This window comes from Erythrolamprus reginae, chromosome 3, assembly GCF_031021105.1.
Source record: "Erythrolamprus reginae isolate rEryReg1 chromosome 3, rEryReg1.hap1, whole genome shotgun sequence".
Taxonomy (NCBI): Eukaryota; Metazoa; Chordata; class Lepidosauria; order Squamata; family Dipsadidae; genus Erythrolamprus; species Erythrolamprus reginae.
In genome coordinates, this window is record NC_091952.1 from 258,047,822 (window position 1) to 258,074,520 (window position 26,699).

Genomic DNA, 26,699 nt, shown 5'->3' on the forward strand with positions numbered 1-26,699 from the left:
ATGTACGCCTTCTACTCGCTGCTGGTGCTGGTCTTCTACGCGCTCTTCCGCAAGGGCGATGCGGGCGCCGGGAGGGGGCGGCGGGGGGCGCGCAGGAGGCTGCCCGGGGGACCCGCCCCCCTCGCCCCCCACGCCCCGGTAAGTCTCCCCCCTCCAGACCCCCCCCGCCTGGCCCTGGCCCCTCCCACCCAGGGAACCCCCAGACTTCATCTCACCGTTCCACCTGCCTCTTGCCCCCCAAGCCCCGGTAAGTCTTCCCCCTCCAGACCCCCCCTGCCTGGCCCTGGCCCCTCCCACCCAGGGAAGTAGGGGGGAGGGAGGGGCATGCGGGGACCCCCAGACTCCATATCACCCCTCCACCTGCCTCTTGCCCACCTGGCCCAGGTAAGTGGGGGAGGGATGGCGAGGGGGTTTCTCACTGACACCCCCCCCCGCCTGCCCTGGGGAAATGGGGAGAAAGGGGAGGGTGCTGCGGGGACCCCCAGACTCTCCCACTAACCCTCCCCACCTGCCTACCCCTGCCCTGGTAACTGGGAGGGGTCTGGGGGTATCCCCGGACTCTCCCACTCAATCCCTCACCTGTCTCTTGCCCCCCCAACCCAGGAAAGTGGGGGGAGGGGAGGGGGCTGCGGGGATCCCCACATTCTCTTACTGACCCCCCCCACCTGCCCTCACCACCACCCCGGCCTGGGTAAGTGGGGGAGGGATGGGGAGGGGGCTGCAGGGACGCCTAATTTCTCCCACTCACCAGAGAGAAACACCCCCCCCTAAAGGGACACCCCAGGACCCTTCCAAGAGGGCAAGGAGGGTCCAGCCCCTGGGAGACCCCCAAGTCATGGATCGTAGCCTGGCTCAAAGAGGAGGGCGAGAAATTGGGGGTCCCTGCAGCCAGCATCCTTTGCAACAGGATTGGCTTTTGGGGAGGGGGCACATCACCCACAGACACCAGCAATAGCCCCCTTTTTGTGCACTGGGGGGATTTAAGCCCACCTGCCCTGCCCAAAGTGCTGCCTGCGTGTGATGCTCCCCTTATTTGACTGCGTCTCCCCAAAATGGGGGAGCTGGCACAGCTGCAGCCCACCCACCCCGTTCTTCTTGCAAGAAGCCCCCGGAGAGTAACCTGGGCAGGATAGGATGGGATGGGATAATAAAGAGGAGAGGAATGGAGGAGAAAGAATAGTTCTGTGCTAGCAAAACTGCAGAAGGATTTATGGTAATGTAATAATAATAATAATTATTAATAATAATTTATTAGACTTGTATGCTTCCCCTCTCCAAGGACTCGTGATTTCTGACTGTGATTCCTAACAGTCTCCAAATGTGTGAACAGTGCAGTCAGACGGTAGGGAAAGTGAGTAGGATGCTTGGCTGCATAGCCAGAGGTATCACAAGCAGGAAGACAGAGATTGTGAGACCGCTATATAGAGTGCTGGTGAGACCCCATTTGGTCCAGTTCTGGAGACCTCACCTACAAAAAAAGATGGATCAAATTGAAGGGGTCCAAAGACGGGCTACAAGAATGGTGGAAGGTCTTAAGCATAAAACGTATCAGGAAAGACTTAATGAACTCAATCTGTAGAGTCTGGAGGACAGAAGGAAAAGGGGGGACAGGATCGAAACATTTAAATATGTTAAAGGGTTAAATAAGGTCCAGGAGGGAAGTGTTTTTAATAGGAAAGTGGACACAAGAACAAGGGGACACAATCTGAGGTGAGTTGGGGGAAAGATCAGAAGCAACATGAGAAAATATTTGATTGAAAGAGGAGTAGATGCTTGGAACAAACTTCCAGCAGACGTGGTTGGTTAATCCACAGTCACTGAATTTAAACATGCCTGGGATAAACATAGATCCATCCTAAGATAAAATACAGGAAACAGTATAAGGGCAGACGAGATGGACCAGGAGGTCTTTTTCTGCCCTCAATCTTCTATGTTTTTATGTTTAAGCCACACATAATTGTGCAAAGCTCCATGTAGGTTTCCCACGCTTCCTCCTCGCCTTGAAAGGATGAATGTATAACTTTAGCAATTGACGTAGAATTTCATAAATAAATATGAGTCCCATAAGTAGGGAGCTGCTGGCAGTACTGGAAAAGAGCGCAGGCGAGCATGTACAGAGTGCCTCTTCCTCTTGGGACATTCACATGGCTTGTGATTCTCCAAGGTGACTCTGCCCCAGGTGTCTTTCTCTCCATCTATCACACAGACACACATAAACACACACACCTCCACACCTGTCTTCTAGCAGCTGCATCAGCCTATAAATTTGCCTTGCAAGTTGGCAGGAGGAAGAGTGATGGGGTTTCCATGGCAGCTGCTGCCATGGAAACGGAGTCACAGCATCTTGCCGATACAGGGACCACTCAGCTGGGAGAGGGGTTATCCCAGGTCAGCCACACACCCCCAAGGGAGGCCACACCTGTGTGCCTCTGGGCAAGGAGGTGGTGCGTGATGGAGAACTACTTGCCACTAGAAGTTGTGGGTGCTGCATCACTGTAGGTTTTTAAGAAGAGGCACCAGACAGTCACTTTTCTGAAATGGTGTAGTAGGGTCGCCTGCCTTAGCAGGAGGTTAGACTAGAAACATAGAAACATAGAAGATTGACGGCAGAAAAAGACCTCTTGGTCCATCTCGTCTGCCCTTATACTATTTCCTTTTATTTTATCTTGGGATGGATCTATGTTTATCCCAGGCATGTTTAAATTCAGTTAATGTGGATTTACCAACCACGTCTGCTGGAAGTTTGTTCCTAGCATCTACTACTCTTTCAATCAAATAATATTTTCTCATGTTGCTTTTGATCTTTCCTCCAACTAACTTCAGATTGTGTCCCCTTGTTCTTGTGTTCACTTTCCTATTAAAAACACTTCCCTCCTGGACCTTATTTGACCCTTTAATATATTTAAATGTTTCGATCATGTCCCCCCTTTTCCTTCTGTCCTCCAGACTCTACAGATTGAGTTCATTAAGTCTTTCCTGATACGCTTTATGCTTAAGACCTTCCACCCTTCTTGTAGCCCGTCTTTGGACCCGTTCAATTTTGTCACTAGATGACCTCCAAGGTCTATTCTGTTCAGTTCTGTTCTACTCTATTCTGTCCCATTCCATTCTGTTTTTTTCTATTCCATTCATAGAAGCATAGAAGACTGAGGGCAGGAAAAGACCTCATGGTCCATCTCGTCTGCCCTTATACTATTTCCTGTATTTTATCTTACAATGGATCTATGTTTATCCCAGGCATGTTGAAATTCAGTTACTGTGGATTTATCTACCATGTCTGATGGGAGTTTGTTCCAAGGATCTACTCCTCTTTCAGTAAAATAATATTTTCTCATGTTGCTTTTGATCTTTCCCCCAACTAACCTCAGATTGTGTCCCCTTGTTCTTGGGTTCACTTTCCTATTAAAAACACTTCCCCCCTGAACCTTATTGAACCCTTTCACATATTTCCCAGTGATCCTCCCGGGGGGGTCTGACCCCTTTCTCTGCCTCCCCAGGGCCGCAGACCTTTGTCAGAGGAGCTGCCAGAGGACACCCCCAAGACCCCCTCGCCAAACCATCGATGGCTGCAGCTGACGGATGTGGACAGTAGGTTTCTCTTCTGCACACACCCCCGTCACCCACCACCACACTGGGGCAGGCTCAACACTGGGTGGGGTGGGCCACTTGCCCCCCTCTTCCCCCTGCCCTCAGCCCCAAAGGCTGCTGCCAGGGGTAGGGCAGGTGGGGAGGGGGCAGAACCCAAAGTGGTCTCGGAAGCGTCTCGCTGGATGTAAAGTGAGGAGGGGGGGTCTTCTTTCTTTGTGCTTTGCAGTTCAGTCCCAGGAGGGGCCCTTGGGTTGCTCTGAGCTTGCAGACGTTTTCTTACCCAACTATATAACAACATCAGTGCTGATTCTGTTCCTCTGAAGATGTTACCTAGCCGGGTTATGAAATGTCTACAGGAAACCCACCCAAGCTAGGAGTGCAAGAAAGACCCCACAATCCCCCCTCCCCCTCCTCTTCTCTGCAAACCCAACTCCTTTCAAACACTTTCTAACCTCTGACACTGATGATGTTCCCTGGTTGGGTCAGGAAACATCTGCAAGAAGACCATTAAGCTCAGAGGGCACCGAGGACCCCACAGTCCTCCTCCCCCTCCTCTCCACACACCCCACTCCCTTCTACCACTAATGATGTTGCATAGCTGGGTTATGTCTACAAGAAACGCACTCAACTAAGACCCCACAAACCTCCTCCTCCTCCTTTATCTCCACACACCCCACTCCCTTGTAGCACTGATGACGTTAGCTAGTTGGATTATGAAATGTCTACAAGAAAACCACCCTAAGACATCCCCCCCCCCCGCACACGCCCACATTTGAACCCTGGATCTCCGTCCTCTGTCACTGCCAGCAACTGAGCTCCTCTGCCAGGCTGAGACTGGCACTCGGCCGGCCCCTGGGGGTGGGCGAGGGGGCAATAGGGAGGGCCGAGGTCTTTCGGCTCCCCCTCACTGCCCTGCTTGGCCTCTGCAGGCAGCTCCGAGAGCGACCCAGGCAGCCCCTGGGAAGAGGACGGCCCGGCCCCCTCGGAGGAAGCCCCCACCCCACTGACGGAGTTCCTGCACCTCAAGCGGGAGGCGGCCATGGCCGAGGGAGAGATGCTGTTTGGGAAGGTGCCACACAATTCCTTCGCCTGCTCCTGGCTTTGCGGGTGGGGGGGGGACAATGGGGGGGGGCTCCGTTGAAATGCCCACTGGACTGGGGGGGGAGGAAGTGCGCCCCTCGCCCAGTTGGTCCAGCCCTGCCTCATCCTTGTTGAAATGGGGGGGGGGGGGTCTGGGTGTGATTTTGGCCCCATTACTAGGAGACGGGGAATTCTAGTTCTGCCCTAGGCATAAAAGCTGTCTTGGTGATTTTGGTCCAATCACCAGGAGACGGGGAATTCTAGTCCCGCCTTAGGCACAAAAGCCAGCTGGGAGATTTTGGTCCAATCACTAGGAAACAGGGAATTCCAGTCCAGCCCTAGGCATAAAAGCTGTCTTGGTGTCTTTGGCTCAATCACCAGGAGACGGGGAATTCTAGTCCGACCTTGAAAGCCAGCTGGGAGCCTGGGGATTATACAGTGGTGCTGGACTCCGGTGTGGCTCACCTTGCCGTCTCCCCTCTTTCCACCCGCTTGGGGCTGCCCCCCCCCCGTGGGACACCCCCCTCCCCCCGCAGCCCCCGGAGTCGCCCCTGGTGCAAGTGATGCTGCAGCTCTGCTCCTTCCTGGAGCGCTACGAACAGCTGCAGCAGCTGCAGGAGAAGGCCGGCGAGTACCGTTCGCGCCTCCAGTGGCAGGAGGGCCGCTGGCGCCGGCAGATGCGGGGCCTGAAGAGAGCCTACCAGCAGCGGGTGAAGGACAAGCTCAGCCTCATCCAGAGCCTGGAGACCATCATCCTGGAACAGCAGGGCCTCCTGCAGAAGACACAAGCAGGTGAGGGGGGGAGCGGGGGTTGCTTACCTACTTATTTTCCATCCATCCATCCATCCATCCATCCATTCATTGTTGTAAGCTGACCTGACTTCCCAAAGAGGGTCGGCGTATAAATCCAATAAATAAATAAATAAGTATATATACTTTGTTCATTTGTTTGTTTATATTTTTGTTTATCCATCTATCTATCTTTCTATCATCTATCTATCATCTCCAGAGAGGGGCGGCATACAAATCTAATAAATAATAATAATAATAAATAATAATAATAATCTATCCATCCATCCATCATCTATCTCTTATCTATCTGTCTGTCTGTTTGTCCGTCTGTCCGTCTGTCTGTCTATCGCTGTGAGTCTTCGGAGAGGGGCGGCATAAAAATCTAATAATAATAATAATAATAATAATAATAATAATTATTATTATTATTATTATTATTATTATTATTATTATTATTGTCTGTCTGTTGGGGGCAAGAGGCTGACTCTCTCTGAACCGCTTAGAGAGGGCTGGAAAAGCACCGTGAAGTGGTATATAAGTCTAAATGCTATTGCTATCCTATTGAGCAGGTGATTGGACTAGATGACCTCCACGGTCCCTTCCGACTCTGTTATTTTCTCCTTCTGTTTTTTTATGAGCTGCCCTCAGGAGGGGATGGCCCTCCTCCAGATACTGGGGAGTGGGAGATGGGTGGACAGGAGCCCTGGTCCATTCAAGACCCCTCTCCTTTCCTGCTCTCCCCTGCAACCCCTCTCCTCCGTCCAGGCTCCAAGCCGCCCTCCCCTGGCCTCCTCTGCCCCCCCGTGGCCCCTGGGGGCCTCCACCAGTTGGTTGAGTCCATCAGCGCCCTCCAGGGAGAACGGAGCCACCTGGCCGAGGAGGTGGTGGGTCTGCAGCAGCGGGTGGAAGAGCGCGAGAGGGAGAAGCAGCAGCTGGCCAGGAGCTTCCACCACCAGGTGAGACCCCCACCCCACCCTCTATAAGGCTGCTGGGGCAGAGTCCGGGGGGCCTGGCCAAGGGTTTTGCCCATTGGGTCTGAGCAAGGGGAAGGTGAGACTGTTCTTCCCGGGCTTATCAGATTGAAACAACAGGTGAAAACCCATGATGTAGAGTAGAGAATGGAATGGAGTAGGAGTAGGAATAGAATAGAATAGAAAATACATAGAATAGAATAGAATAGAATAGAATTCTTTATTGGCCAAGTGTGATTGGACACACAGGGAATATTTCTTTGGTGCAGATGCTCTCAGTGTCCAAAAAAGAAAATATATATTGCTCAAAAAAAACAAAGGGAGCCCTCCAAGAACCCATCCTAGATCTGAATGAATGAAATGTTCTCATTGAATACGTTGTTCTGTGCAAAGTTGAATGTGCACAACAGCATGTGTGCAATTGATTGTCAATCAGTGTTGCTTCCTAAGTGGACAGTTTGATTTCACAGAAGTTTTATTTACTTTATTTTATTTTTTTAAGTTTAAGTTTTATAAATGTATTTACTTATATTGTGTTGTTTAAGTGTTCCCTTTATTTTTTTGAGCAGTGTACATTTGTCAAGAATCATGTGGTACAACATTTAATGATTGTCACAGGGGTCAAATAAGCAATGAAGAAAGAATCAATATTAATAAAAATCTTAAGGATACAAGCAACAAGTTACAGTCATACAATCCTAAGTGGGAGGAAAAGGATGATAGGAACGATGAGAAAAAACTAGGAGTAATAGTAGTGCAGACATTGTAAGTAGTTTGACTGTGTTGAGGGAATTATTTGTTTAGCAGAGTGATGATGTTCGGGGAAAAACTGTTCTTGTGTCTAGTTGTCTTGGTCTGCAGGGCTCTGTAGTGATGTTTTGAGGGTGGGAGTTGAAACAGTTTGTGTCCAGGATGTGAGGGGTCAGTCAATATTTTCCCTGCCCTCTTTTTGACTCGTGCAGTCTACAGGTCCTCCATGGAAGGCAGGTGGGCAGCCATTGTCTTTTCTGCAGTTCTGATTGTCCTCTGAAGTCTGTGTCGGTCTTGTTGGGTTGCAGAACTGAACCAGACAGTGATGGAGATGCAGATGACAGACTCAGTGATTCCTCTGTAGAACCGGATCAGCAGTTTGAGCTTCCTGAGTTGGCGCAGAAAGAAAGAAATAATTTATTATGATTTATTAAATTTATAGGGCACCCTTCTTGCGGACTCTGGGCAGTTTCCAGCAATGACTATTTTTTATGGTTTCTAGACTTTTAAATTAATTAATTGGATCTAAGATATTGTATATTGTTTATTATATGTTGTAAGCCGTCCCGAGTCCTCGGAGAGGGACAGCATAAAAGTCCAATAAATAAATAAATAATATAAAACGGAATGCAACGTTTAAAATTATCCCACTGGACTTTTAATAATAATAAAAAGTATAATAGTAAAAAAAGACTGGGGACGCTGCAACAGTTATAAGTACATGCCAGTTGCTAAGTGTCCGGAGTTTGATCACGTGACCACAGGGAATGATGCAATGGTCGTTAATGTGAAAAACGGTCATAAGTCACATTTTTTCAACGCCGTTGTAAATTTTGAACGGTCAGAACATCCGATCGGTTGGGGAAGATCTTTGAACGGAGCCTTGTTCGGGATGGAGAAGCAGAGTGTGGGGGGAGCTGGGATGTCCTCCCAAAGGATTTGGGGGGGTCTTCAATGGGGGTGACTGACAGTTGTGGGGGGGGTCTTCTTTCCTGGCAGATCCAAGGCCTGAAGGAGCAGATCCAAGCGCAGGAGGAAGGACGCCAACAGCTCCGTTTGGGACAGGTAAGAAGGTTGGCCCTTCGGTCCTTGGGGGGGGGTCAAAAGGGAATCATGATGGGGGGGTCAGGGAGGCTGGGGAGAGTCCCACCACTCTTGGCACATGAACCAGAAAAGGTCTCGCCATCACTGGTCGAGGTTCTTGGTTGGGTTGGGCTGGAAGACCTCCGGGGTCCCTTCTGACGGATTGATGCTTCATTCCTCTTTGGGGGGGGGGGACCAGGGCGTGACGGACTCGGAGAAGCGGATCCACAACCTGACGGTGGAAAACGAGGGTCTGAAGCAGAGTTTGCAGCTCTCCCAGGGGCTCCTACAGCAGGCGGCGGTCATCTCGGCCCAGCCCTCTGCCCGGATGGCCAAGGTGAGCCTCCTGCCCTGCCCCCTAAGGGCCAGACGAGGGCCCCAAATACACCTGGGGGCCCCCACATAGAAACCTAGAAGACTGACAGCAGAAAAAGACCTCCTGGTCTATCTAGTCTGCCCTTATACTATTTCCTGCATTTTATCTTAGGATGGATCTATGTTTATCCCAGGTGTGTTTCAATTCAGTGACTGTGGATTGACCAACCACGTCTGCTGGAAGTTTGTTCCAAGCATCTGCTACTCTTTCAGTCAAATAATATTTTCTCCTGTTGCTTCTGATCTTTCCCCCAACTGACCTCAGATTGCGCCCCCTTGTTCTTGGGTTCACTTTCCTATTAAAAACACATCTCACATGTTGTAAGGCATTCCAAGTCCTCAGAGAGGGGCGGGATAGACAGACAGACAGATAAATAAATAAATACCGCTTCACAATGCTTTGCAGCTCCTTCTAAGCTGGTTTATAGGGTGAGCATATTTTCGGCAACAACCTGGGTCCTCGTTTTACCCACAATGTAAGGAGGGAAGGCCTGAGTCAACTTTGAGTGAAGTCAGAATCGAACTGCTGACAGTTGGCAGAGCCAGCCTGCAATGCCGCAGTCTCACCACTGAGCCACCACGTCTCTTAAAAACAATGAGCTGACTCGGCCAGGAAAACGGGCAGTTTCCAGTTAAAAGGACTGGAAACTCCTCTGGGTTTATTGGGGGGTCTTGGTATCAAATCCCGCATACAGGGGGGTGGGGGGGTTAATCCTTGCGGTTAGTGGATGTGCTTTCTCATATTTTTTTGCCCGACGCTAAATCAAGAATAATCTTGGTTGCAGGACAACGAGGCACTCCAACACAAAGTGGTGCAGCTGGAGAGCAACCTGCAGCAGAAGGTGGCTGAACTGATGCGCCTGGAGGGGCGCATGGACCAGATGCAGTGGCGCCAGGAGGAAGAAGTGCGGCAGCTGGAGGCGCAGCTGTCTGGGCTCCGGCTCCCCCTGCAGAGTGAGAAGAGCCCCCCTGCTGAGGTCCAGGTGAGTGCGCTCGTGCCCCTTTCGTGTCCGTAGATATGAACAGTGATGGGCAGCTGATGACATGGTCCGGTGCTCCATTCCGGTAGGAAATTCTGGTATGCGCATGCAGCTGCACATTCCCGATGCATGCAAAGAGGCATGGCGTACCTCACACTTAAATAGTGTGAGGGCGTGACCCAATAGCCAGCAGTGCTACTCATGCATAAATCGCCTCCTAGCAACCCACTCATGCCGCCTAGATGCCCCACACGCCCTAGCATCCAGAAGAGGCTCCTCCTCTTCTCCTGAGTTGCTCATCTCAGGAAGTGCAGAAGGCCCTGGTTGCTCTTCAGCCTCTGACACCACGTCCTCTTCGCTGTCAGTCTCAGGTACCAGAAACACAGGACGCCTATACCGCACCTCCACTGTCTCTGCGTCCTTGAATCCATGACTAATCTTAATGGACGCGAGCGAACCGCAACACAAAGTGATAGTCCCCTAATGCTAAAGGAATAGATAATAGGAAAGACAAGAAGGATAATAGTAATAAAGCATGGACCCACCAATGGGGAAGTCAGAACTAACTAACTAACTAACTAACTAACTAACTAACTAACTAACTAACTAACTAAGAACTGCTAAAAAAGCCAACACAGTTCTAGGCTGCATCAACAGAGGGAGAGAATCAAAACCACATGAAGGGTTAATTTATTTATTTATTTATTTATTACTTAGATTTGTATGCCGCCCCTCTCCGAAGACTCTTTATAAGGTCTTGGGAAGGCCACTCTTGGAATCCTGCATTCAGTTTTGGTCCCCACAATTCAAAAAGGGTGTTGAGACTCTAGAAAGAGTGCAGAGAAGAGCAACAAAGGGGATTAGGCGACTGGAGGCTAAAACATAGGAAGAACGGTTGCAGGAACTGGGCATGGCTAAAGTTTAATGAAAAGAAGGACCAGGAGAGACAGGATAGCAAACTTTCAATATCTCAGGGGTTGCCCCAAAGGAGAAGGAGTCAAGCTATTCTCCAAAGCACCTGAGGGCAGAACAAGAAGCAATGGGTGGAAACTAAACAAGGAGAGAAGCAATTTAGAACTAAGGAGGAATTTCCTGACAGTCAGAACAATTAACCAGTGGAACAGCCTGCCACCAGAAGTTGTGAATGCTCTAACACTGGAAGTGTGGGATAACCATCTGTCTGAAGTAGTGGAGGGTTTCCTGCCTAAGCAGGGGGTTAGACTAGAAGACCTCCAAGGTCCCTTCCAACTCTGTTGTTGTTGTTGTTATTTATTCGACTTCGATTTGCAGATGCTAAGGGGGTCTGGGGGACTTATGCGCTTTGCTGACCTTCCCTCTCTTTACCCCCCCCCCTTGCAGGGCCTGGCCAAGGGGGTGCCGGAGGATTCCTCCCAGACGCTGCAGGCTTTGGCCAGTGCAGAGGCGCAGAACGAGGCTCTGATGCAACAGCTCTCCTCCCAGGCCCAGCGGTGCCAACATCTGGCCGAGCAGCTGCAGAGTTCGGAGGGGGTGGCGGCTGCCCTCCGGCACAAGGTACACTGGGGCGATGCTCAGCCCTCCAGAGATGGGTTCCCCTGAGAAGCTACGTAAGATTAGATTAACCATTCTTAGTGCCTTTGGGGCAATGTTGTTACAGTGCGCTCCAGCACTTAGGTCGTTGGATATGAGCACTCCGAGCTCTTTGACAGAGTGTGGGTCATCTACAAGGTCATTTCCTCCAGCGGTGGGCTACTAGCCGGAACGCTAAATTGTGCTCACTGTCGCAGCTCGTAAGTGTTGTACATACTCCTGGTCAGTTGGAGGATGATGAAGATATTGAGGTCTCAGATAGTGTTTATGAATTAGTGGGGGGCCCGGGATTACAGGTAATAGAACAGGCGGGAGGCCAGCCACAGGATGGGGCTATGAGTCCAGAATCTAGCGAGGGAGAATCAGACGTTCGCTGGGTTAACCCTAAATTCAGAAGGGCCCAAAAACGTAGAGAACAGGTGTCTAGAAGAAGATATTAAGGAGAGGAATGGGTTAAATACTGTAGTGATGTATTTGGCACGTCAGGGGGTCAGTGGGGAAGAAGGGTGGAGTTTCAACGTTGTCTAAGGGGAAAACGGATGTGTTTCTTGCTGCTCTCAAGTAAGCAAAAGTATTCTGTGTTGATTAACAGTCAGTTCTGCTGTTTTTATAAATCATGCTGTTAGGAAAATAAACCTTGTTAAGTGGAGCAGGAGAAGGAATGTGAGGAACGCAGCTAAGAGAGATAACGGACCGAGTGCCTGTATGGAATGTGTTTGAATTCCAGAAGAGCAGAGAAATAAATGGAGTTTCTTTATTCATGATATAATGCATTTAATAAGAGCTATTTGTAAGTGCTAAATTTCTACCAGAAACCAGATCAGGAAGTGCTTGTGGGGCCAGTGCGATTTTGCTTCTGCATCTGTGGGGGTAGCAAAATCGCACACAGAGCCACAGGTGTGCCCACGTTTTGGCCTGCGCAGAAGCAAAAAAGATTCACCGAAACACGGACGCACCTGCGGTTCCATGCGCGATATTGCTCCCTCCACAGGTGCAGAAGCAAAATCGCTCCAGCCCCACAAGCACTTACGAGCCGCGGTGGTGAGCGCAATTTAGCGTTCTGGCTAGTGGCCCACCATTGATTTCCTCCAAGTTTGTATTTCGCATTCTGAATTTTTTTGCCAATGTGTATTGGTTGGTCAAGATTTGAAGTCGCCAGCTGTTTGGCCATTCTGCTCCGTGGTCAAGGCCTTGCTTGACCATGGAGCAGAAGTAGCCAAGCTTGGAGACGCGGCTTTGAAAGCCTGACGGGAGGGCTATTTCGGCAGCCCCCACCCCCCCGGTCCCTCCTGAAGGCCCCGCTCTCCCCGACAGATCTCTGCCTACGAGAGGGAGATCTCCGGGCTGCGTCGGGAGCTGCTTCAAGAGATCCGGCAGTTGGAGGAGCAGAAGGAGATGGCGGTGCAGGAGGCCTCCCGGGCGTCCGAGGAGCGGGCCCGGCCCCTCCGCCAACAGCTCGCAGGTATTTGGTGCAGGGGAGGGTTCTGGCTTACCTGGCTGGCGGTTCACGTCCTCCCACACCCCTCGTGGGTTATGCGCAGTGCCCCCACAAAAAGAGCCAAAAACATGATGCTGATGCATGCGCAGTGCTGGAAACTCAGCTTTTGCACATGGTCAGATGAAAAAAATAAAATAAAAAATTCACCCAAATATTATTTTACTAAAAAAAAATAGTGGCACTCGTGGATCGCACCAACCGATTGGGGCCAGATAGATTTTGATAGATAGATATAGATGATAGATGGTAGATGATAGATAGATGATGCATGGATAGACAGACAGACAGATAAGGTAATGAATGGTTTTAAATCTTATTAGACCCCCTGAGATTTTGGTAATCTTTCCCACATGCATGGAAGCAAAAAAACCCGAGTGCGCGCTTCCCCTTGTGAGATTTGGCTCCATGTGCACCCGCAGAAGCAAAATCTCGCATAGGTGTGCCTGCCGGAGACACAGAGCGGCGCGCGGAGTGCACCAGCAGCAGCGGGAACCCTTCACTGGTCACTACTGGTTGAGGCGAGCTGGGAGGAACTGGGAGGAACCCACTTCTGGAGTGGGAGGTAGATATGAGACCACAGGAAGGGGGGACAGAGTCGATTCCTCTCCCCACCCCAGGGAAAGGAAAGCTCCTGCGAGCATCTTCACAAAAACTCCAGAAGAGAAGGATTGAGGGGTCGTGATTTCTGACCATCTCCAAATGGGTGAACAGTGCAGTCAGGCGGTAGGGAAAGCAAGTAGGATGTTTGGCTGCATAGCTAGAGGTATAACAAGCAGGAAGAGGGAGATTGGGATCCCGCTGTATAGAGCGCTGGTGAGACCCATTTGGAATAATACTGTGTCCAGTTCTGGAGACCTCACCTACAAAAAGAGATGGATCAAATTGAACGGGTCCAAAGACGGGCTACAAGAATGGTGGAAGTTCTTAAGCATAAAACGTATCAGGAAAGACTCAATGAACTCAATCTGTATAGTCTGGAGGACAGAAGGAAAGGGGGGACATGATCGAAACATTTAAATATGTTCAAGGGTTAAATAACCCAGAGGGAAGTGTTTTTAATAGGAAAGTGAACACAAGAACAAGGGGACACAATCTGAAGTTAGTTGGGGGAAAGATCAGAAGCAGTGTGAGAAAATATTATTTGACTGAAAGAGTAGTAGATGCTTGGAACAAACATCCAGCAGATGTGGTTGACAAATTCACAAGAACTGAATGTAAACATGCCTGGGGTAAACATAGACCCATCCTAAGATAAAATACAGGAAATAGTAGAAGGGCAGACGAGATGGACCAGGGGGTCTTTTTCTGCCCTCAATCTTCTCTGTTTCTGTCTTGAGAGGATCCCTGTTGGCAAAGAAGAATTTGTTCCTTGGGGCAACCTGCAAAGTCAGCCTGGCCTTCTCCTGCCCCCCTCCCCCCCAATTCCATTTTGGTCCTCTTCCCCCCTCCCCCCCCAGGAATGAAGCAGCACCTGCACACCCTCCGCCCCCTCCTCCAGGGGCTGCATTTGGACTTCCGGAGCCTCCAGGGGGAAATGGGGACTTTGACCCACCGTTACAAAGCCGCCGTGGAGGAAGCCAAGCTGCAGGTGAGAGGTGGCTGCAGGTACAGGTGATGCACAGCCAGGGGAATTCTGGGAGTTGAAGCCCATCCACACCTTCAGGATGCCAAGCCTGAGAAGGACTGTCCTTTTGGCATGGCCGGAGTGGTGGTGGTGGTGGGGACCCCATATTTTCTGCAAGGGGGCTGCAATTGCTGCATTGTGCTCGGGGGGGGGGCTTGAATAATAGACCGTGGAAGACTTACAGTGAAAGTCGGAGAGAAGTTGGGAGAGAAGCAGATGGCTTCTCTCATTTTTAACAAAAGGGGTTTTTTTCTTATGATTTTTTGTTTTTTCTTTTCTTTTGGTTTTGTTTTTTTGTTTTGAGGTGGTTTTTTGTGGTTTTTTCCTTTATGTTTTTGAACTTGAACTTTCCTTCCGTCATTTTTCTGTTGTGATTATGTATATGTGAAGTCTGTATATGTGTGCTAAATATCTCTATACAATTTTTATATTAAAAAAATCAAGGATAAAGAAGACTCGGAATTTTATAAAACTTGGGGGAAGTTTTATAAATGGATTGAGAATAAAAACGGATAAAATAAATAATTATTATGAAATTAATGAATAAGAATGAGGAATATGACTGTAGAAAAGATTGTAAGAATATGAAAGCTAGAATTAAAAAGGAAGAACATTGTTGTAATTTATAGGGTTTTTTTAAAAAATTCTTTTCAGATTAAAAGTAGCTGTCCAATGAAAAATTTAATTATTTTTATATAAAGCTTTTATTATTTATTTATTCATTCATTCATTCATTCATTCATTCATTCATTCATTTATTTATTAGATTTGTATGCCGCCCCTCTCTGTAGACTCGGGGTGGCTCACAACAGTGATAAAAACAATACATGGTAACAAATCTAATAATTAAAATTTAAAAATAACAGTTTTACATTACAAAGTCTAAAAAGAAAAAAAACCCAATAGATAAAATACATACACACAGTCATATCATGCACAAAATTACATAGGCAGGGGGAGATGTCTCAGTTCCCCCATGCCTGACAACAGAGGTGGGTTTTAAGGAGTTTACGAAAGGCAAGGAGGGTGGGGGCAGTCCTAATCTCTGGGGGGAATTGATTCCAGAGGTTCGGAGCCACCACAGAGAAGGCTCTTCCCCTGGGTCCCGCCAGATGGCATTGTTTAGTCGACGGGACCTGGAGAAGATCAACTTTGTGGGACCTAACCGGCCGCTGGGATTCTTATTAGCTTTGATATTAGACAAGATGGAATAAATATTGATGAGATGAAAATAGTATTTAGGATGTTTTATTAGCTACAAATCCAAATCTAATAAATAAATATTTACATAAGAAGATAAGAATTAAGAAGAAATTTCCTGACAGTTAGGGTTAGGGTTAGGGTTAGGCAATTGATCAGTGGAACAGCTTGCCACCAGATGTTGTGTACTGGAGGTTTTTAAGCAGACGTTGGATAACCATCTGTCTGAAGTAGGGAAGGGTTTCCTGCCCATGCAGGGGGTTGGACTAGAAGACCTCCAAGGTCCCTTCCAACTCTGTTATCTCTGAAGCACCTGGAAGCAATGGATGGAAACTAATCAAGGAGAGAAGCAACGTAGAACTAAGGAGAAATATCCCTAACAGAACAATTAACCGGTGGAACAACTTGCCACCAGAAATTGTAGCTGCCCCATCAGTGGATGTTTTTAAGAAGAGACTGTTACATAGAAGTCAAATTAAGTTAAGTTAAGTTAAATTGCTTGTATCGAATTGGATAGAGTCTCCTACTTGAGCAGGGGCCTTGGGGAGGGGCTGTCCTCCCCCCTCACTCTCCCCCTCCCCTCCAGATGTTCTCAGTGATCCGGGAAGTGGCGCAGGGCAGCCAGTGTCTGCAGGAACGTTACCTGCGGGAGGTGCAACTTCGCAAGAAATACCACGCCCAGCTGCTGGAGCTGAAAGGTGGGTCCCTGGGCATGGGGGGAGGGCGAGGGGGGGCAGTAGAGCGGAGGGCTTTACCTGGCTTGGTGTCTTCAGTCCCAGATGGAAAGCCCCCCCTCCCCTTTTCCCCTTTTGCTGCTTGTATGATAGAAATCCTACATGATTTAACTTCTGATCCCAACACAGACCCTGGATCTCCACTCTGGGTCTGGGGGTGTCTGTCTCCCCATCCCACCAACCAATAATAATAATAATAATAATAATAATAATAATAATAATAATAATAATAATTTATTGGATTTGTATGCCGCCCCTCTCCGCAGACTCAGGGCGGCTAACAACAATAATAAACACAACATGTACAATCCAATAATAAAAAACAACTAAAAACCCCTATTATAAAACCCAACATACACACAAACATACCATGCATAACTTGTAATGGCCTAGGGGGAAGGGCTATCTCAACTCCCCCATGCCTGGCGGTATAAATGAGTCTTGAGTAGTTTACGAAAGACAGGGAGGGTGGGGGCAGTTCTAATCTCCGGGGGGAGTTGATTCCAGAGGGCCGGGGCCGCCACAGAGAAGGCTTTTCCCCTGGGGCCCGCCAAACGACATTGTTTAGTCGACGGGACCCGGAGAAGGCCAACTCTGTGGGACCTAACTGGTCTCTCTCTCTCTCTCTCTCTCTCTCTCTCTCTCTCTCTCTCTCTATCTATCTATCTATCTATCTATCTATATCATCTATCATTATCTATCTCTCTATCTCTCTATCTATCATTATCTATCAATCTATCTATCTATCTATCTATCTATCTATCTATCTATCTATCTATCTATCTATTTATCTACCTATCTATCTATCGATCTACCTATCCTGCCCTCTGGCTGGGGCGGGGGGGGGGGCAGCCTGAACGGACCCTCCTCTCAAGCCCGTGTAGAAGCTAGGGATAAACCCAGGGCTTGCCACACTGTCTGTAGAAGGCCTGATGTTGATGGGAACTTGGGAGGGGGGATTTTAGTGAGGGAGCAGAAATAGCCACAAAGCATTCTCTCGAGAGGTTCAAGGCCCTCCTATGCCCACCCACCTGGGCGGAAGCGGAAGGAGGGCTGGCCACGCTGGCACAACCTGAGTGTGAAACGTGACACGTTTGTGTGGGGGGGGGGCAAGGGAGGTGAACTTTCAACTGGGTGGGAAACTCAGGTCCAGGTTCCCCTGTGGGGGGGCCAGGATGGCTCTGGAAATAAATTGCCTCGACTTGGGACTCTGATGTAAATTGGGATGTCACCTCTGTCCCTCCCCATCCCTCAGGCAACATCCGGGTCCTGTGTCGCCTGAAGCCGCTGACCGAGGAGGAGGAGCAGCAGCCGGGGGGCCCCGAGGGTCCAGCGGTGGAAGCCAGCCCCACCGAGGATGGCTGTGTGACCGCCAGCTACAAGGGCAAGCAGCACCTCTTCAAGCTGGACAAGGTCTTCCTGCCCTGCGCCACACAGGAGGAGGTGAGAGGGAGACCCTCCCCATCACCAGGGGAAGGGGGTCAAATGAGGACCCAGATGGTTAGGGATAAGAGACTCTCTGCAGGCAGGCAGGCAGACCACAGATAGGGGTGGATGATGAGATATGGATGGATGGATGGACGGACAGACGGACGGACAGCCTCGGTGGTGTAGTGGTTAGAGTGCAGTTCTTGCAAGGTACTTCTACTGGCTGCCAGCAGTTTCACAGATCAAATCTCACCAGGCTCCAGGTGGACTCAGCCTTCCGTCCTTCCCACGTGGGTCAAATGAGGACCCAGATTGTTGGGGGCAACAGGCTGATTCTGTCCACCGCTTAGAGGGGGCTGGAAAAGCACAATGAAGCGGTAGATAACTCTAAATGCTATTGTTACCTGGGGTCCTGATGTAGGTCAGTGGGGGTCACCCTTCCCGGTTTTTAGACCCCTCCCCACCCAACAATGCTGCTTCCGCCCCCCCCCCCCACCTCCATCCCTCCCTCTGGCAGGTCTTCCTGGAGATTGAGCCAGTGGTCCTGTCCTGCCTGCAAGGCTACAACGTTTGCATCTTTGCCTACGGACAGACGGGCTCGGGCAAGACCTACACCATGGAGGTAAGGCCTTGTCCAGCGTAGAGCCGGGGATTTGAGGGGGAGGCTCCCCCTTCGAGGGGATCTGGGCTGGGCCGGCAAAGCAGGACTCCAGTAAAAGAGCTTCTGTGGAGCTTGGGGTTGAACTGGATCCTGGGAGCTCTGGAGGTTTCCGTGCAGATGTTTCATGACCCAGCTAGGTAACATCATGAGTGCTAGAAGGTAAGTGGGGCTTGTTTTTTGATTGTACACAAGGCTTTGTTGTGGCTCAGCCGTGTCCTGTGCAGCTGATCACAGATTCTGAGGATCGAGAGACAGGTGTGGGATGGTATCCTAGGCCAGTGTTCTTCGCACTCGAGTCTGAGGGCGAGGAGGGTGGAGAGGATGTGGGGTCAGAGGCTGAAAGCCACCTAGGGCCTGTTACACCTCCAGAGGTGCCAGTGAGTGACTCAGGAGAAGAGGATGAGTCTCGATGCAAGAGTGTGCAGAGCTATTACCAGGCAGGAATGGCTGAACAGGAAGAGGTCTATGTGTGAATAGCTCTATAGAACAATTAGCCACGCCTTCTGGCTATATAAGGGCAAGTCTTGTGACGAGCGAGTGCAGAACTCAACTGTATAATGTGAGTGATGACTGTTTGGACTTGGTTCTTGGTTCATTGATGTGAATTACAAACTAAGAAGGTGAAGTCTTGATGTCCGGGCTTCCTGCCAACTCGGAGTGAGTCGGGTTAATTAGAGATTGGATCAAAGAGAACTATTTGGGAGTTTGGGCTTTATGTTTGAGACTTTAATGAACAGCTGATAGGAACGGACTTATTTATTGCTTTGCTGACCGCTTTTACACAGTTAAACCTTTCTGATACTAAATTATTGGAATTACATGCTTAAACCTTGTCAAAGCTGTGTGTGTGTGGACCTATTTCTTGGGAGGTCCATCGCTGGGACAAAACAGGTTTTCCCTATCTAATGTATATCAACAGAAAGCGAAGCCCTCTCCCTTCTAGCCATGATGTTACCTAGTTTGGTCACGAAACATCTGCAACAAAGCATCCAGGCTCCGAGAGCAGTGACGACCCCGTGCGGAAGAGAGCCTGGAGATAGGACGGGGGCTGCAGGAGAAAAAGGCACCTCCCCCCCCAGTCTTTCGGGTCTGCTTCCCTGGGAGGAAAAGGCTCCCATATTCTGCTTTGCTTCCAGGGGCTGCCAGGGAATCCGGGCATCAGCCAGCGGGCCCTGCATGCTCTCTACGAGGAGATGGAAGCCAAGCAGGCACAGGCGTGGAAGTTCTCCGTCCACCTGTCGATGGTGGAGATCTACAATGAAGTGATCAGGTGAGCAGTGGGGGATCCCCACCTTCCCTCCGTTTGCAAGAATGGAGATTCTGTGCAACCTGGAGCTCTATCTATCTATCTATCTATCTATCTATCTATCTATCTATCTATCTATCTATCTATCTATCTATTTCACTTCTATGCTGCCCTAATAATTTTGAAATAAATATACAAAGTTAGAAAAGTTCTAAAAATCTCGATGCACAGTCATCCACACCAGCTGGAGACAATCTCGTTTCTCACAGCCCCCATGCCTGTTGGCAGAGGTGGGTCTTCAGAGCTTTATGAAAGACCAGGAAGGAGGGGGCGGTATCCACGTTCGGGGGGAGTTTGTTCCAGAGAGCCAGGGCCATTACAGAGAAGGCCCTTCCCCTAGGCCCCACCAGACGACATTGTCTGGCCAATGGGACCCGGAGTAGGCCGACTCTGTGGGACCTGACCGGTCACTGGGATGCAGGAGGCAGGATGGGGTCCTGTGGGCAGTCTGGTCCTAAACCATGTAGGGCTTTGTAGGTCATAAATAGCCCTTTGAGTTGGGCCCGGAGACCAACTGGCAACCAGTTCAGCCCCACAATGGTTCGAGCGGCTGCATTCTGTAGAATTTGCAGTCTCTGAACAGTCTTCAGGGGCAGCCCCACGTAGAGAGCATTGGAGTGATCTGCTGTCTCTCCTATCCAGAGATCTACTGACCAAGGAGCCTCAGGAGAAATTGGACATCAAGTTGCATCCTGACGGGAGTGGTCAACTTCACGTCCCAGGCCTCACCAGTATGGAAGTCCAGAACTTCTCTGAGATTCAGAAGGTAGGTGGACTGGTCTGGATCTTATTGCCCAGTACAATGCTGAACCCAAGCTGGCCAAGGTGAAGTTCTGGTTTGGGGCAGGTCAAGGTTCTTTCCCTTGGCCAGGCCAAAGCTCACCTGTGCCAGAAAACAGGTGTAAGCAAAGTTTGGTCTAGGGCTGGGGTCTCCAACCACGCAACTTTAAGACTGGTGGACTTCAACTCCCAGAATTCCTCTAGGTTTCCTGTGACCCAGGGGTCTCCACCCTTGCCACTTTCAGATTGGTGGATTCCAACTCAAAGAGATGGTGGCTAGGGAATTCTGGGAGTTGAAGTCCACCCGTCTTAAAGTTGACAGTGTTAAGGATTAAGGAGTGAGCAGAGTGACCCTTGAGTTACCAAGGATGCCCAGAGGAAAACGTGGAGGTGGCAGACACCCAGCTGATAGCCCAGAGATACAAGTAGCCATTCAGATAACCAGATACATTCAGTGTATAAAGGTTACTTTGGCAAATAGAAACATTTGGAGCAAGTTAGAGCAATGGAAAAAACCCTGCAAAGACTTAGGGCTTGGAAAACATTCTTCACAAAGAGCAACAATGGAAGAGCCGGCAAGGGAAGAGCTGGGAAGATGGTTTGCAGCTACTTAGGGCTGAAAAAAAAGCTACATTTGGAGTATAAGACACACTTGACTTTTCAGCCTCTTTTAGTTTTATACTCCGAAAATTAATAATAATAATAATAATTTATTGGATTTGTATGCCGCCCCTCTCCGCAGACTCGGGGCGGCTAACAACAATAATAAACACAACATGTACAATCCAATAATAAAAACAACTAAAAACCCCTATTATAAAACCAAACATACACACAAACATACCATGCATAACTTGTAATGGCCTAGGGGGAAGGAATATCTCAACTCCCCCATGCCTGGTGGTATAAATGAGTCTTGAGTAGTTTACGAAAGACAAGGAGGGTGGGGGCAGTTCTAATCTCCGGGGGGAGTTGGTTCCAGAGGGCCGGGGCCGCCACAGAGAAGGCTCTTCCCCTGGGGCCCGCCAAACGACATTGTTTAGTCGACGGGACCCGGAGAAGGCCAACTCTGTGGGACCTTATCGGTCGCTGGGATTCGTGCGGTAGCAGGCGGTTCCGGAGGTAATCTGGTCCATTGCCATGTAGGGCTTTAAAGGTCATGACCAATACTTTGAATTGTGACCGGAAACTGATCAGCAGCCAATGCAGACTGCGGAGTGTTGAAGAAACGTGGGCGAATCCTGGAAGCCCCATGACGACTCTCCCGGCTGCGTCCTGCACAATCTGAAGTTTCCGAACACTTTTCAAATGTAGCCCCATGTAGAGAGCGTTGCAGTAATCGAACCTCGAGGTGATGAGGGCATGAGAATAATTCGGTATATTCTCATTGCTCCCAGAAAGAGAGAAATATCGGCCTCTACCTAGGATTGAACTCACACAAGCTCACCAATTGAGAGGCCAGAGCTCCACCCACTAGGCCGCCCGCCCTCCAACTCTTGTTAATCTGTGTCTCAGATTCTCCAGCTGGGAAAACGGAGCCGCACCACCTTCTCCACCCACATGAACGCGCACAGCTCCCGTTCCCACGCTCTGCTCACCCTCACGCTCGCGGGCACCGAACTGACCAGCGGCACCAAAGTCACAGGTAGCTGCGGAGGGAATCGGACCAGGAATCGCAGGGCAGGTTCAGATCTGCAGGGCGGGGCAAGGGTTGACCCGGGCATCTCAAGGCGTTCCTGAGAGAGGAGGCTCGCCCAGAAAGTAATGCACCATCACAGGTTTTTTCTTCAACAATTATTTATTGAACACATGTATGAAACTCACACACAAGAGAGAACGAGGTTTCTTCTACACCCCCTATTTTCCCACGTAATCTCCGTCCCGTTCTGTGGCCTTTCTCCAGCGAGACTCAAGGGCGTGGATGCCCTGTTGGTTCCACTCCTTGTTCTGGTCACAAAGCCATTTCTGCACTGCGCGAATCACCTCTTTGTCATCCTGAAAATGTCTTCTGCGACTAACCGTACTTCTGTCCACTGCAGATTCTCCACAAACTCTACACAAACGTTGGTGAATGTTCCCAACAGTTTCTTTCCCCACAGTGAGAAATTCAATGACAACACTCTGCTTGTAACATACATCACGTACGCCATCTGTCTGAAGAAATGCAAAATTGGCACACGCACTCCTGACAATTCAAACAATGTACAGTGGCACCTCTGCTTAAGCACTTAATTTGTTCCGTGATCAGGTTCTTAAGTAGAAAAGTTTGTAAGTAGAAGCAATTTTTCCCATAGGAATTCATGTAAAAGGAAATAATGCATGCAAATAGAAAGAAATAAAAGCTCGGAATTTGGGTGGGAGGAGGAGGAGGAGGAAGAAGAAGAGGAGGACAGTCGCTGCCCAGAGCGAAGGGAGCGTTTCTTTTCTATAGGTGCTGGCAGAGGTTTATTCCCTCTCCAAGCACCCAGAGAAAGGAAAATGCTCCGTTCACTCTAGGCTGCCAAAGCCTCCTTAAGCGCCACCAAAAGGCTCCTCTGGCAGCCCAGATGGCCGGGATTAAAGGGGGAATGGCAAGAAACTGGCCGGGCCTTCGTGCCGCTCTCAAATTTCCTGGACTGAATTTTTCCAGACTCGGGTTCTTAAGTAGAAAATGGTTCTTGAGAAGAGGCAAAAAAATCTTGAACACCTGGCTCTTATCTAGAAAAGTTCTTAAGTACCACTGTATATCTAAAATTTCACATTCATACTATTACTGTAAGCTGAGAAAAAATATGTGGTGTATGACCTTCTGGGCGACCCTCATGCCTTCAGCTGAAGGTTGGGAGAGGTCTTTGGGTTCTCAAGAGGAGGGAAGCCCCCTGCATCTCCCACCCTACTCCACCCCTGTCTGGGCTTCTGCTTTAGATGGAATGGCTGGTCTTTCTCCTGCATGTTGCTGCATGTAGCATCATTTCCATCCTGGCTTGCTTGCGCCCGGAGGTTCTCCGCCCTTCCTTGGCAATGGCTGTTAAGGAGTGCAGAGTAATCTCTGAGTTATCAAAGTGATATATATACACAGAGGAATCATGGAGGTCTTGCAGATGTCCAGCTGACAGCCCAAAAATATGAGTAATAATACACATAAATTAAAGTGTATAAAGTATTATTTACTTTGGCAAATATCTCAGTCAAGAACAGTCCTAGTCATACATGGTTAAATCAGTCAATACATATACAATATTATAAGCCTTACTTGTTCAGCTTACAAATACATAAACCAGCATTTAACACACAGTTCGTACTACAGCAGTCGTGGAGAACATAATAGAAATAACACACACACACAGAGAGACTCACACGCTTCTGGCTCCCTCTTGTGGCCGTACATAACACTAACTCTTAAAGCAATAGTGTTTCAATACATGTAAGCATACATACATTTAAGCTTGTTTTATGTATTGCCAAACCCAACCAGTTATGTACAAGGGAAGTGTTTTTAATAGGAAAATGAACCCAAGAACAAGGGGGCACAATCTGAGGTTAGTTGGGGGAAAGATCAGAAGCAACATGAGAAAATATTATTTTACTGGAAGAGTAGTAGATGCTTGGAACAAACTCCCAGCAGACGTGGTGGGTAAATCCACAGTCACTGAATTGAAACATGCCTGGGATAAACATAGATCCATCCTAAGACAAAATACAGGAAAGAGTATAAGGGCAGGAGAGATGGACCATGAGGTCTTTTTCTGCCGTCAATCTTCTATGTTTCTATATTTATAATAGGAAAGTGAACCCAAGAACAAGGGGGCACAATTTGAGGTTAGTTGGGGGAAAGATCAGAAGCAACATGAGAAAATATTATTTTACTGGAAGAGTAGTAGATGCTTGGAACAAACTCCCAGCAGACGTGGTGGGTAAATCCACAGTCACTGAATTGAAACATGCCTGGGATAAACATAGATCCATCCTAAGACAAAATACAGGAAAGAGTATAAGGGCAGGAGAGATGGACCATGAGGTCTTTTTCTGCCGTCAATCTTCTATGTTTCTATATTTATAATAGGAAAGTGAACCCAAGAACAAGGGGGCACAATTTGAGGTTAGTTGGGGGAAAGATCAGAAACAACATGAGAAAATATTATTTTATTGAAAAAGTCATCAATGCTTGGAACAAACTTCCAGCAGACGTGGTTGGTAAATCCACAGTAACTGACTTGAAACCTGCCTGGGATAAACATAGATCCATCCTAAGATAAAATGCAGGAAATAAGGGCAGGCGAGATGGACCAGGAGGCCTTTTTCTGCCGTCAATCTTCTAGGTTTCTATGTTTCTATTTACACACACACTCCTGACAATTCAAACAATGTACATCTAAAGTTTCGCATTCGTACCATTATTGTAGGCTGAGAAAAAAAATGTGGTGCATTACTTTCTGGGCGACCCTCGTACATAGTCCTAACATGTGTGCCTCTCCAGCTTCCCTCAACCTCCTGGGCTCCCCTCCCCTTCCATCGCCATCGGGTGGGGAAAAGCTGGACGCCCCCTACCACAGCGTGCTCTTTAGGCCCCCTGGAAGCCCTGGGGAGGTGCAGAGCCTGGCTTCGGTCCTGGAGAACTTCGCCCACCGTGTGTTTGTCTTTCCAGGGAAACTCAACCTGGTGGACCTGGCTGGTTCCGAGCGGGTGTGGAAGTCCGGTGCGCAAGGGGAGCGCCTGAAGGAAGCCCAGAGCATCAACCGGTCCCTGCTGGCCCTCGGAGAGGTCATCCAGGCCCTGCGGACCAAGCAGGCCCACGTGCCCTTCCGCAACTCCAAGCTCACCTACCTGTTGCAGGACTCCCTGGGCAAAGGGAGCAAGACGGTGATGATGGTGCAGGTGAGGGGGCAGGGCTGGAAAAAAACCCCCATAGGCAAGAGGGCCGGGCCCAAGACCCTGGGCTGGAAGTTCACCAATGGCTCCCGGGGGGGGGGGGGGGGGGCTTCTCCTGCTGCAGGAGAAGACCATTAGGGCAACCGAGCTGAGAACTTCTGCTTTTGGGATACAAGATCCCTTGGGCCTTCTGTGGGGAGACCCCCATCTCTCACCCCACATTGCAAAATAGCCACAGCATTTAGACTTACATACCGCTTCCCCATGCTTTTCCAGCCCTCTCTAAGCAGTTGACAGAATCATCCTGATGCCCCCAACACTCTGGGTCCTCATTTGACCCACTTGGGAAGGACGGAAGGCTGAGTCAACCTGGAGCCGGTGGTGAGATTTGAACTGCTGAACTGCAGCTGGCAGTTAGCTGAAGGAGCCTGCAGGGCTGCACTCTAACCACTGCGCCACTCCGGCTCTATCTATCTATCTATCTATCTATCTATCTATCTATCTATCTATCTATCTATCTATCTATCTATCTATCTATCTATCTATCTATCTATCTATCAACTCATCTATCATCCTGTCTGTCTGTCTGTCTATCTATCTTGCTATCTTTTGATCTATCTATCTAAGAGCCAGGGTGGCGCAGTGGTTAGAGTGCAGCCCTGCCGGCTCCTTCAGCTAACTGCCAGCTGTAATTCAGCAGTTCAAATCTCCCCACCGGCTCAAGGTCAACTCAGCCTTCCCTCCTTCCCAGGTGGGTCAAATGAGGACCCAGATTGTTGGGGGCAAGAGGCTGATCCTGTCAACCGCTTAGAGAGAGCTGTGAAAGTTCTGTGAAGCGGTATATAAGTCTATGTGCTATTGCTAGTTCAAGTCAGGTGGGGCACAAAAGGGTTTTCTGGTAGGAGAACCTATTTGGGGGAGGGGGCTCCAGAGCCTTCCGCTCCCCCTTTCTCCCACCCGCTTCCTTATGTCTCCCCAGATCTGCCCCCTGGAGAAGAACGTGGGCGAATCCATTTGCTCCCTCAAGTTTGCACAGCGGGTCTGCAAAGTGGAGCTGGGACCGGCTTCCCGTCGCATCAAGGCTCCGGACCAATGTGAGGTCTGAGACCACCACCACCACGGCTCTCCGGCAGGCGTCCCTTGGGGGAAGGAGCGCAAGGAAACTGCCTGGACAAATGGACCTGTGCCAAGCAAATCCGAAATTTGAGGCTCCCACTTGGGGCTCTCTTCAAATCTGGTACACTTGCAGGCCCCTGCCTGCCCTCCCCAAGGCAGAGAAAGCTGCCCCCTCCCCTCTGCATGTGGCAAGCTTGACCCCCTCCTTTCTGGGGGGCCCTCTCATTTGCCAAGCCCCTCCCCAGGATGCAAAAAAAATGAGTCGGGGTATTTCCCTAGCCCAGGGGTAGGCAAAGTTGGCTCTTCTATGACATGT

General features: G+C 49.4%; 1 protein-coding gene across 1 annotated transcript; it reads left to right on the top strand.

Annotated features, from left to right (window-relative positions):
* KIFC2 (kinesin family member C2) lies at positions 1–26,699 on the top strand. The gene is made up of 19 exons (XM_070749307.1): positions 1–138; positions 3,498–3,588; positions 4,518–4,657; positions 5,205–5,460; positions 6,226–6,416; positions 8,181–8,246; positions 8,464–8,601; positions 9,425–9,622; positions 10,979–11,152; positions 12,503–12,650; positions 14,144–14,274; positions 16,097–16,208; positions 17,500–17,687; positions 18,190–18,294; positions 19,470–19,603; positions 20,282–20,405; positions 21,935–22,064; positions 25,044–25,273; positions 26,247–26,699. The coding sequence occupies exons 1-19, from the start codon at positions 1–3 to the stop codon at positions 26,370–26,372; spliced, it is 2,820 nt and encodes a 939-aa protein (XP_070605408.1). The 3' UTR covers positions 26,373–26,699.

Excerpts from the sequence above, each read along its gene's own strand:
- KIFC2 (XM_070749307.1), top strand. The coding sequence starts at position 1 with ATGTACGCCTTCTACTCGCTGCTGGTGCTGGTCTTCTACGCGCTCTTC. Across the intron at positions 8,602-9,424 it reads CCTCTGCCCGGATGGCCAAG|GACAACGAGGCACTCCAACA; the intron begins GTGAGCCTCCTG and ends TCTTGGTTGCAG. Across the intron at positions 9,623-10,978 it reads GCCCCCCTGCTGAGGTCCAG|GGCCTGGCCAAGGGGGTGCC; the intron begins GTGAGTGCGCTC and ends CCCCCCTTGCAG.